The 12,171-nt window shown below is 42.8% G+C and overlaps 1 protein-coding gene across 1 annotated transcript in view; it reads left to right on the top strand.

The window, feature by feature from the left end:
- The window catches only part of FAM159A (family with sequence similarity 159, member A), a 30,935-nt gene that overhangs the window by 8,065 nt on the left and 10,699 nt on the right, over positions 1–12,171 (top strand). Inside the window, 1 exon segment of the mRNA XM_010847170.1 lies at positions 8,586–8,725. Coding sequence (XP_010845472.1) covers positions 8,586–8,725 — 140 coding nt within the window.

The following is a 12,171-nucleotide window of genomic DNA, read 5'->3' as shown; positions in this document are numbered from 1 at the left end:
GTAGTTTGAGCATTCTTTGGCATTGCCTTTCTTTGGGATTGGAATGAAAACTGACCTTTTCCAGTCCTGTGGCCACTGCTGAGTTTTCCAAATGTGCTGGCATATTGAGTGCAGCACTTTCACAGCATCACCTTTCAGGATTTGGAATAGCTCAACTGGAATTCCATCACCTCCACTAGCTTTGTTCGTAGTGATGCTTTCTAAAGCCCACTTAACTTCACCTTCCAGGATGTCTGGCTCTAGGTCAGTGATCACACCATCGTGATTATCTGGGTCGTGAAGATCTTTTTTGTACAGTTCTTCTGTGTATTCTTGCCGTCTCTTCTTAATATCTTCTGCTTCTGTTAGGTCCATACCATTTCTGTCCTTTATCGAGCCCATCTTTGCATGAAATGTTCCTTTGGTATCTCTAATTTTCTTGAAGAGATCTCTAGTCTTTCCCATTCTGTTGTTTTCCTCTATTTCTTTGCATTGATCACTGAAGAAGGCTATCTCTTCTTGCTATTCTTTGGAACTCTGCATTCAGATGTTTATATCTTTCCTTTCCCCTTTGCTTTTCATTTCTCTTCTTTTCACAGCTATTTGTAAGGCCTCCCCAGACAGCCATTTTGCTTTTTTGCATTTCTTTTCCATGGAGATGGTCTTGATCCCTGTCTCCTGTACAATGTCACGAACCTCATTCCATAGCTCATCAGGCACTCTATGTATCAGATCTAGGCCCTTAAATCTATTTCTCAATTCCACTGTATAATCATAAAGGATTTGATTTAGGTCATACATGAATGGTCTAGTGGTTTTCCCTACTTTCTTCTATTTAAGTCTCAATTTGGCAATAAGGAGTTCATGGTCTGAGCCACAGTCAGCTCCTGCACTCATCTCACACGCTACTAAAGTAATGCTCAAAATTCTCAAAGCCAGGCTTTAGCAATACGTGAACCGTGAACTTCCAGATGTTCAAGCTGATTTTTGAAAAAGCAGAGGAACCAGAAATCAAATTGCCAACATCCGCTGGATCATGAAAAAAGCAAGAGAGTTCCAGAAAAACATCTATTTCTGCTTTATTGACTATGCCAAAGCCTTTGACTGTGTGGATCACAATAAACTGTGGAAAATTCTGAAAGAGATGGGAATACCAAACCACCTGACCTGCCTCTTGAGAAACCTGTATGCAGGTCAGGAAGCAACAGTTAGAAGTGGACATGGAACAACAGACTGGTTCCAAATAGGAAAAGGAGTACGTCAAGTCTGTAAATTGTCACCCTGCTTATTTAACTTATATGCAGAGTACATCATGAGAAACACTGGACTGGAAGAAACAGAAGCTGGAATCAAGATTGCCGGGAGATTATCAATAACCTCAGATATGCAGATGACACCACCCTTATGGCAGAAAGTGAAGAGGACCTCAAAAGCCTCTTGATGAAAGTGAAAGTGGAGAGTGAAAAAGTTGGCTTAAAGCTCAACATTCAGAAAACGAAGATCATGGCATCTGGTCCCATCACTTCATGGGAAATAGATGGGGAAACAGTGGCTGACTTTATTTTGGGGGGCTCCAAAATCAGTGCAGATAGTGATTGCAGCCATGAAATTAAAAGACGCTTACCCCTTGGAAGGAAAGTTATGACCAACCTAGACAGCATATTCAAAAGCAGAGACATTACTTTGCCTATAAATGTCCATCTAGTGAAGGCTATGGTTTTTCCAGTAGTCATATGCAGATGTGAGAGTTGGACTCTAAAGACAGCTGTGCGCAGAATTGATGCTTTTGAACTGTGGTGTTGGAGAAGACTCTTGAGAGTCCCTTGGACTGCAAGGAGATCTAACCAGTCCATCCTAAAGGAAATCAGTCCTGGGTGTTCATTGGAAGGACTGATGTTGAAGCTGAAGCTCCAATATTTTGGCCACCTGATGTGAAGAGTTGACTTATTTGAAAAGACCCTGATGTTGGGAAAGATTGAAGGCAGGAGGAGAAGGGGACAACAGAGGATTAGATGCTTAGACGCCATCACCAACTCTATGGACATGAGTTTGAGTGAACTCCAGGAGTTGATGATGGACAGGGAGGCCTGGCGTGCTGTGGTTCATGGGGTCGCAAAGAGTCGGACATGACTGAACGACTGAACTGAACTGAACCTGCTCTACTCAGATCACTTGAAAAGTCACTGGCTGACCCTCTGTTGTCTTCTGGGCACCGCTGTGGCACTTGGGGATACAGAATGAGTAAACCCTTCAGCATGTAGTCAGAATCTCATTCCACTCCTACCACCCGATTCCCCATACACCCCTATGGTTCCTCTCCTTGCCTGGGACCCTCTTGAGGTATGGAGTGCTTTAATGGCTCAGACAGTGAGGTAGAAGGTTGCATGAAGTGAGCTATGAGGTCACATTGCACATCAGTGTCCTTCAGAGTTTATGACCCCAAGGGCAGCCTGTAGGGCTGACTTTTCCTGGGTGCATGTTAAGTCGCTTCAGTCGTTTCTGACTTTTTGTGACTCTATATCCTGTAGCCTGCCAGGCTCCTCTGCCCGTGGGATTCTCCTGGTAAGAATACTGGAGTGGGTTGCCATGCCCTTCTCCAGGGGATCTTCCCAACCCAGGGGTCAAACCCATGTTTTCTGTGGCTCCTACACTGCAGGTGGATTCTTTTACCAGTGATCCACAAGGGAAGCCCCCTAGGCTTGGCTAGAATGTGATTCACAAACATCACAGACAATTTCAAAGTGGAGAAGGGAAACTGAAGTCCTCAGGACATTTAGGTGATCAGTGTACTCCAGACCCTGAAATAACCCTTCTGGCATGTTCCTGTCGAGCCCCACCATTGCAGGGTGGAGACCTTGTTTTGCTCTGGACTCCATTTGGCCCTTTTCATGAAAGCTGGCCTTTAAAAAATTTGCAGATGAACTGTTTCCTTGGATAGTGCTAGAGGAGAATTGCTGTTTTAAAAGCATGTCTCAGGAAATGAAGACTCCCTGTGGGGAAGCAGCTGGTGTTATCACATGTCCGATAGACTTTCCAAACACCCGTAATCAGTAGTTTCTGTTTTTGATTAAGATGTGAGCCCAAGGGCTGCAGCCTTGCTGAAGGGCAGAACTGGCATTCAGGCACTGTAGATACATTATCTCATTTAATCTGTATGGACACCTGGTGAGATAGTGAATTTTATGAATGAAGGAAAATGAAGATCAAAAGGTGAAGGAGTTTTCAACTTACATGTGAGAGAGCCAGGATTCAAACTTAGAACTGCCTGACTCAAAAACCTTAACAAATGTTAGATCACCCCTCCAGTTCTTTCCCAGAAGTCACAGTGGGTTACCTATCTTTCAGAGTTGTAGGTTTGTGAAATTCTAGAAAGCTAGTGGCTCTTCAGGCCAGTTACCCATCATCAGCAAGAATCTTTAACTTCATTGAAAGGTGGATTCATCCAGGTCTTGTGCAAACCTGTCTGATAATAAAAAACTCACCACCTCTTGAGGCAGTACATTCACCATGGGACAACTTTGATCATTTGAAGTTCATTTTTTGAACTTATATATTTTTGGTCACTTCATATGTTATGTGAGATCTCCTTTCCTTGACCAAGGATTGAACCCAGGCAATGACAGCAAAAGCCCAGAATCCTAACCATTAGACCACCAGGGAACTCCCTGGAGTTCATCTTATACTAAGGACAGATTTTGCCCCCTTGGACTCTCCCCTGTTGTTCCCAGCTCTGTCCTTGAAACTGGTTCCTCTGTCCCCTGGAAGACGTTCAGTGCAGTACGTACTACCTGACTGTCTGCTGATCTGGAACGCATCCCCCCAACTCTCTCACCCACTCCTCAAAGGATCCTACTTTTACAGGCTTTTTCCAGCCAGGTACCCATAGCTGTCCCTTGTAAAGGGTATGGTCCCAACCTGAGCACGAATCTTCCAGATCAGTCAGTCAGTTCAGTCACTCAGTCGTGTCTGATTCTTTGCAACTCCAGGGACTGCAGCACACCAGGCCTCCCTGTGTCTATCACCACCTCCCAGAGTTTACTCAAACTCGTGTCCATTGAGTCAGTGATGCCATCCAACTATCTCATCTTCTGTTATCCCCTTCTCCCACCTTCAATCTTTCCCAGCATCAGGGTCTTTTCCAATGAGTCAGTTCTTCGCATCCAGTGGCCAAAGTACTGGAGTCTCAGCTTCAGCATCAGTCCCTCCAATGAATATTCAGGACTGATTTCCTTTAGGATGGACTAGTTTGATCTCCTTGCAGTCCAAGGGACTCTCAAAAGTCTTCTCCAACACCACAGTTCAAAAGCATCAATTCTTTGGCACTCAGCTTTCTTTATAGTCCAACTCTCACATCCATACATGACTACTGGAAAAACCATAGCTTTGACTAGATGGACCTTTGTTGGCAAAGTAATGTCTCTGCTTTTTAGTATGCTTTCTAGGTTTGTCATAGCTTTCCTTCCAAAGAACAAGCGTCTTTTAATTTCATGCCTGCAGTCACCATCAGCAGTGATTTTGGAACCCAAAAAAATAGTCTGTCACTGTTTCCACTGTTTCCCCATTTATTTGCCATGAAGGATGAGACCAGATGCCATGATTTTAGTTTTCTGAGAGTTTCAAGCCAACTTTTTCACTCTCCTCTTTCACTTTCATCAAGAGGCTCTTTATTTTTTTTTAATTTTATTTAATTTTATTTTTTTTTGTATTAGTTTTGCCAAATATCAAAATGAATCCACCACAGGTATACATGTATTAGTTTTTCTTCACTTTCTGCCATAAGGCTGGTGTCATCTGCATATCTGAGGTTATCGATATTTCTCCCAGCAATCTTGATTCCAGCTTGTGCTTCATCAAGTCCAGCATTTCTCATGATGTACTCTGCATATAAGTTAAATAAGCAGGGTGACAATATACAGCCTTGACGTACTCCTTTCCCAATTTGGAACCAGTCTGTTGTTCCATGTCCAGTTCTTACTGTTGCTTCCTGACCTTTGTACAGATTTCTCAGGAAGCAGGTAAGGTGGTCTGGTATTCTCATCTCTTTCAGAATTTTCCACACAGGGTGTAATTCTCTTTAAGAATTTCTTTGTTGTGATCCACACAGTCAAAGGCTTTGGCATAGTCAATAAAGCAGAAATAAATGTTTTTCTGGAACTCTCTTGCTTTTTTGATGATCCAACAGATGTTGGCAATTTGATCTCTGGTTCCTCTGCCTTTTCTAAATCCAGTTAACATCTGGAAGTTCACAGTTCATGTACTGTTGAAGCCTTGCTTGGAGAATTTTGAGCATTACTTTACTAGCATGTGAGATGAGTGCAGTTGTGCGGTAGTTTGAGCATTCTTTGGCATTGCCTTTCTTTGGAATTGGAATGAAAACTGACCTTTTCCAGTCCTGTGGCCACTGCTGAGTTTTCCAAATGTGCTGACATATAGAGTGCAGCACTTTCACAGCATCGTCTTTTAGGATTTGGAATAGCTCAACTGGAATTCCATCACCCCCACTCGCTTTGTTCATAGTGATGCTTCCTAGGGCCACTTGACTTTGTGTTCCAGGATATCTGACTTTAGGTGAGTGATCACACTATCGTGATTATCTGTATTGTGAAGATCTTTTTTGTATAGTACTTCTGTGTATTCTTGCCACCTCTTCTTAATATCTTCTACGTCTGTTAGATCCATACCATTTCTGTCCTTTATTGTGCCCATCTTTGCATGAAATGTTCCCTTGGTATCTTTAATTTTCTTGAAGAGATCTCTAGTCTTTCCTATTCTATTGTTTTCCTCTATTTCTTTGCATTGATCACTGAGGAAGGCTTTCTTATCTCTCCTTGCTATTCTTTGAAACTCTGCATTCAAATGGGTATATCTTTCCTTTGCTCCTTTGCCTTTTGCTTCTCTTCTTTTCATAGCTGTTTGTAAGGCCTCCTCAGACAACCATTTTGCCTTTTTGCATTTTTTTTCTCTTGGGGATGGTCTTCACGAACCTCCATCTATAGTTCTTCAGGCACTCTGTCTATCATCAGATCTAATCCCTTGAATCTGTTTATCACTTCCACTGTATAGTTGTAAGGGATTTGATTTAGGTCATACATGAATGGTTAGTGGTTTCCCTACTTTCTTCAACTGAAGTCCAAATTTGCCAATAAGGAGTTCATGATCTGAGCCACAGATAACAGCCTTATAAACAGTGAGTAGATTAAAAAAAAAAGAAATAATATTTAATTAAAATACTAAACTAAAAAGTATTAAACTAATACTAAAGAACTACAAACTACTACATGCTCAGTGTGGGAAAAAAATAGAAAGGGCAGGAGAAACAGAAAAGAAAAGCAATCATGGGAGATCCCCAGTGTCTTAGCTTGGGTTCCCTAGAAGACTGGGAAACAAAGGACTTTAAGGCAAGCAGTTTACATGACAAACGATCCTAGAAAATACTGGTACAGGGTGGGAAGTGAGATGGGAAAGGGAAGGAGTTAATGGCGCTGTGCTACCAAGCAAGTCACCACCAAGGGCCACCAGCCTTGAAACTGCTATCCTGTGTCAGCCACTGCACACGCGTCTCAGAGTCATCCCACCTCAGGGCCGGGAAGCTGGGTGTTTACATGTCAGTTTTTTTCAGTCATTGGCTACATGCTGGAGGGAGAAGGGAGGCATCCATTTTCCTATACTTTTGACCTGTTCAGTGTGCAGAGATTCTTCTGGGCCCAAGAAAGCTTTCAGGCAAAGAGACACATATGCTGGCATTGAAACCCTGGCCAGAATATTCCAGAATTGTAAGATCCAGTGGGACATGGACAGGACATCCATAGCCTGTGCTATACCCAGAGACAGCCCATTAGCATTTAGTGTATTTCCATCCATCCTCACCTTGTTATGTTATATATGTACATGTTATTTTATGTATTTAAGTTAGGGCTACACTATATATTTAATATTGGGTCCTGCCTTTTTCACTTCACATTAACTCATCAGAATTTATCTTTGATCTTAAATTTTATTTGAAAACATGTTTTTTAATGGCTCTATACTATTCCATTGTAGGGATAGCCAATAATTTATTTAGCCCTGGGAAAGCAGACTCTCCAAAGCTCTAAGGTGTTTCTGTTTACTGGAAGATAACCATCAGCTAGCTGGGAGTGAGATCTAGCAGAAATGGCAAAGGCAGGAATCTGAGACTGGGGTCAGGGTCGGGCTAGGGAAGGCAGAAAAGCTGCAGAAGGAGTCGTAGGCAGAAAGGGCACACAGTCAAGCCTAGTCCTACCACTGGGAGAACATCCCACAGTGTCTGACACAAATTAGGTACTCAATAATCATTGCTAAGTGCGTGCTATGTGCTAGGCTCGTACAAAGGCAGAACAGAGCCAGTTAAACATGGTCTCAGTATGCCTACAGAGAACGCATGAGGAATATGTTGAACTACTGTGTGCCAAGAATATTATAGATATCATTCACCCTCACTACCACCTGAGAGGTGCTGTGTTTTGATCATTCTCACTTTTCAGGCAAAGAAGCTGAGACTCAACAGGCTTAATAATTTCATCAAGATGTCATATCGAGTTAGTTACAGATCTGGGGCCTAAATTTACCAGGTGGGTCTGTGAGAGTTCCAAAGCTCTTTGCTCTTTCCCTACCACACTGGACTCCCTGACCAAGTGGAAAGTGCTAATGACCCCAAGTAAGGTGTCCTAGCTGGGTAGGCCTGGACTGGGAGAAGAAAAGAAAGAGAAAGGGGACCAAGGAAAGCACTGAGGAGGAGACATTGAGATGGGCCTTCAAGGACAGGTAAAATTCTGATGTGGGGAGATGATGGGAGGAATCATGTGAAACAGAAAGACAGTGGCTCCCTGAACAAGCCAGAAGGTAGTAGTCTGGAGACCAGATGACCAGGGCCTGACTTGGTGCAGAGGCAATGAGGCTGAGGGGTGAGGGACCAGCAGCAGAAAAGGGGTTTCAGATATGGAGTCCACACTGCCGTGATGACCCACTAGAGACTGAGTCAGATATTACCTTGAGGGTGGAAGGACAGTTGATATTAAATTGAGGCTTGCTATGTGTCTTGATTTTTAAGAAATGGCAGTATGGGGAGGGCTCTTTAAGATCATCTTTAGGGACTTCTCTGGTGGTCCAGTGGCTAAGACTCTGCCCTCCCAATGCAGGGGGCGGGGTTTGCTCCTTGGTTGGGGAACCAGATCCCTCATGCCGCAGTTAAGAGTTCACATGCCATAACTAAGACATGGAGCAGCCAAGTGAAGTATACATAAATAAAAAATAATTATTGAAAAAGATCATCTCTAGCTTCTTGGGGTGGCAGCAGGTTGAGGAAAGGAGAGGAGAATAAAGGGAACACAAATTCAGTCTCAACTACATCATGGCACTGAATATGTGTATGGATAAAGCCACATCAAGTTATGTACGTGGTGAGGACTTGCCACACAGCTGATGCTCTTTCCCAGGCTTAGGCCCCAAAAGTCTGTTTAAGGGAAGCAGAGACAGAACAAAAGTTAAGACTGGCTGATTCCTATAACACCTACAGCATTTCTCCTGTAACATGCTGCCTTCCAAGTCCTTTCCTGACACTCTGCTCCCTTGTGGTTTTCTGTCCCCAGTATTGGTGCTCTTGTGGGTCTGTCCATAGCAGCAGTGGTCCTCCTGGCCTTCATTGTCACTGCCTGTGTGCTTTGTTACCTGTTCATCAGCTCAAAACCCCACACAAAGTTGGACCCAGGCTTAAACTTACAGACTACAGGTAAGAAAGGGGCCACGTGATTTCCTTGTATTCAGCAGGCTAGCACCTTTTCAGAGGGGAGATATTTGGAAATGATGTTTGGACTATTGGCCTCACGTGTGTTTCTGGAATATTAAGAAGCACCAGCGCATTTTTCAGGAGGTTCATGATATGAACATTTCCATCACAAACTCTTCATGTGTTCATTGATAATCAAAATAATTCTATGTTTATTACAGGGAGATATTACTAAACATCCTACAATATAGAGGACAGCACTCTGCAATAGAGTTATCTGACCCAGAACTTCCCTGGTGGTTCAGCAGTTAAGACTCTGTGCTTCCAGGGCAGGGGACACAGATTCTATCTCTGGTTAAGGAAGGTCCCACAGGCTGCATAACAAGGTCTAAAAAAAAGGGTTATCTGACCTAGAATGTCAATACTGTTGATGTTGAGAAACCTTAGAATAGAAGACTCCAGAAAGAGACTAATTAAAATATAGTAATATGAATAAAATGTTTAGTTTTTTAAATAAGAGAAATATTAGCAAATTTGCCTCCAACAAATGCAAATAACACAAAAGAGACTATGTATAAAGTTAAAAAAACAAGTGGTGGACTGCAAAGATATTGTAAATGCAGACGCATAGTCAACCCTTATTATTTGCAGATTCCATATTGGTGAATTTGCCTACTTGCTAGAATTAATTTGTAACCTCAAAAATCAATACTTTCAGTGTTTTTGAGGTCATTTGCAGACGTGGATGTGCACAGAGCAACAAAAACTTTGAGTTGCCCAGTCACACTGAGGTTGCCCAGCGGAGGCTGCACAGGGCCACGCTTGCCTTTTTGTTTCAGCTCTCAGACTATGAACAAGTGTCCTTTTCATGGTATATTTAGTGTCACATTTTTGCAGTTTTGTGTTTTTATTGGCACTTTCGCTATTGAAAATGGCCCCCAAATATAACGTTGAAGTGCTATCTAGTATTCCTCAACATAAAAAGGCTGTCATGTGCCTTATGGAAAAAATACATGTGTTCAATACACATGAGTTAAATGTTATCAGTTAGTAATATATATTAAATACAGTATCTTTAAGCAGAAACATACATAAAGCAAAGTTATGTACTGATTGGTTGACAATGTGACCAGAGGCTCACAGGAACCTAAATTTGTATTTCCCTACCCCACTCCAGTACTCTTGCCTGAAAAATCCCATGGATGGAGGAGCCTGGTGGGCTGCAGTCCATGGGGTCGCTAAGAGTCAGTCATGACTGAGCAACTTCACTTTCACTTTTCACTTTCATGCATTGGAGAAGGAAATGGCAACCCACACCAGTGTTCTTGTCTGCAGAATCCCAGGGACGGGGGAACCTGGTGGGCTGCCGTCTATGGGGTCGCACAGAGTCGGACACAACTGAAGTGACTTAGCAGCAGCAGCAAGGGGCAATTGATTCAGTATTTGCTAATTCAGTGTTAATGGTAAGTTAATAGAACAAAATAACAGTGAATAATGGGCTTCCCTGGTGGCTCAGCTGGTAAAGAATCCGCCTGCAATGCCGGAGACCTGGGTTCAATCCATGGGTTGGGAAGATCCCCTGGAGAAGGGAACGGCCACCCACTCAAGAATTCTGGCCTGGAGAAGTCCATGAACTATCCATTGGGTTGCAAAGAGTTGGACATGACTAAGCAACTTTCACTTTCACTTTCCTCATGGCTCAGTGGTAAAGAATCTGCCTGCCAAGCAGGAAATGCAGGTTTGATCCCTGGGTTGGGAACATCCCCTGAAGAAGGAAGTGGCAACCCTCTACAGTATTCTTGCCTGGGAAATCCATGGACAGAGGGGTTGCAAACACTTGGACACAACTTAGTGACTGAGCATGCGTGCACAGTAAATAATGAGAATCAACTGTATATAAAATAGAGACAAGATTGATATCCAGGATATATAAGTGCACCTTTAAACACATGAGAAATACATAATCCACCAAAAAATACAAATGCCCAACACACATAAAAAGATACTCTACCTTACTAATAATCAGGAGAATGCAATTTAAGAATGACATACCTTTTCAAAAAGTGATTTAAAAAACAATTACATTGGCAAAAATAAAAAATGGATCACATTGATAGTGAGAAGGTTACATGGGGGAATGGGTAATCTCATATACCACTGGTAACAATAAACTGGCAAAACCACTTGTAGAGCATTTTGGCACTATCCATTTAAACTGAAAATGTATATAGCCTATTAGTGATTCCACTTCTAATTATCTGCCTTAGAGACACAGTTGCACTAGGAGAGGACTTGTAAAGATGGATACCATGACAATTTGTCACACTGGAAAGAAACTAAATGTCCATCAACATAGAAGGAATGAAAAATAATGCTGTCGTTAAAAGGAATGCATTATCTCTAAATAGACAATTTCATTTGTTCCTCATAATAACCAGGCAGTGTATGGATCTTATTAAAATCTATTTTACAGATGGGGAGACTAAGGCCCACATACCTAGTGAGTGAATGTTAGAGCCAACTCCATCTCCACCTTCCTTCCTCTCCTTATCCCTGTGCTGAGGAAGGGAAGTCCCTACTTGATGCCAGACTCTGTTTGAAACTTTACATGCACTATCTTGTCTAATTTTCCAAACCACCCCAGTGAGGTAGGTATTATTATCGCCCATCTTACAGATGTGAAAACAGTGTTTCAATTGCCCACGGGGTCACAGTTTGTAAACTGCAGAGTTGTAATTCAAATGTGTGTGTTTTTCTGCCTCCAAAGTCCTATTTCTACCTCACCAGGCCGGGTGTGTAGGGTGCTTATACCCTGCTCCCCTCATCTCCCCCTACCCTATCATCTGCAGCCTTTCTAAATCAATGGAACACAGCTCACCTGGCGGTCCTGTGAATGAAGACGATCTCCTGCTTTTCACTGCTTAGCCACCAGCTAGATTTTTTGGTTATTCAATCACCAGGGTTTGATACAGCTTGTGTTCTTGCTTTTTGCTTCTTACTTTTAAAATGGAAAATGCACTTTCTGTTTATTAAATAACAGCTTTCAGCTCTCTCTGTCTTTTGCCCAAACTCAGCTCTTAGTTCCTTCCTTTCTTCTTCATGAAGTGCTGTCCTCTCCTTCCTCTGAACCTGCAGCATCAACCCAACATTTGGGTTGATCAAACCCAGCATCAACGTTTACAGGCCACTCCCTTACACTCAGAGCCTTCCCCCTCACACAGACTTTCATCTGTTTTTGTCTCCTTCTACAGTAGGACCTGTAGAGAGATGGTATGTGCATGCACGCGTGCTAAGTTGCTTCAGTCATGTCCAACTCTGTGCGACCCTATGGGCTGTAGCCTGCCAGGCTCCTCTGTCCATGGGGATTCTCCAGGCAAGAATACTGGGGTGGGTTGCCATGCCCTCCTCCAGGGGCATCTTCCCTACCCGGGGATTGAACCTGAGTCTCT

This window comes from Bison bison, unplaced genomic scaffold (assembly GCF_000754665.1).
Source record: "Bison bison bison isolate TAMUID 2011002044 unplaced genomic scaffold, Bison_UMD1.0 scf7180017864244, whole genome shotgun sequence".
NCBI lineage: Eukaryota > Metazoa > Chordata > Mammalia > Artiodactyla > Bovidae > Bison > Bison bison.
This window is presented reverse-complemented; position numbering and strand designations above follow the sequence as displayed.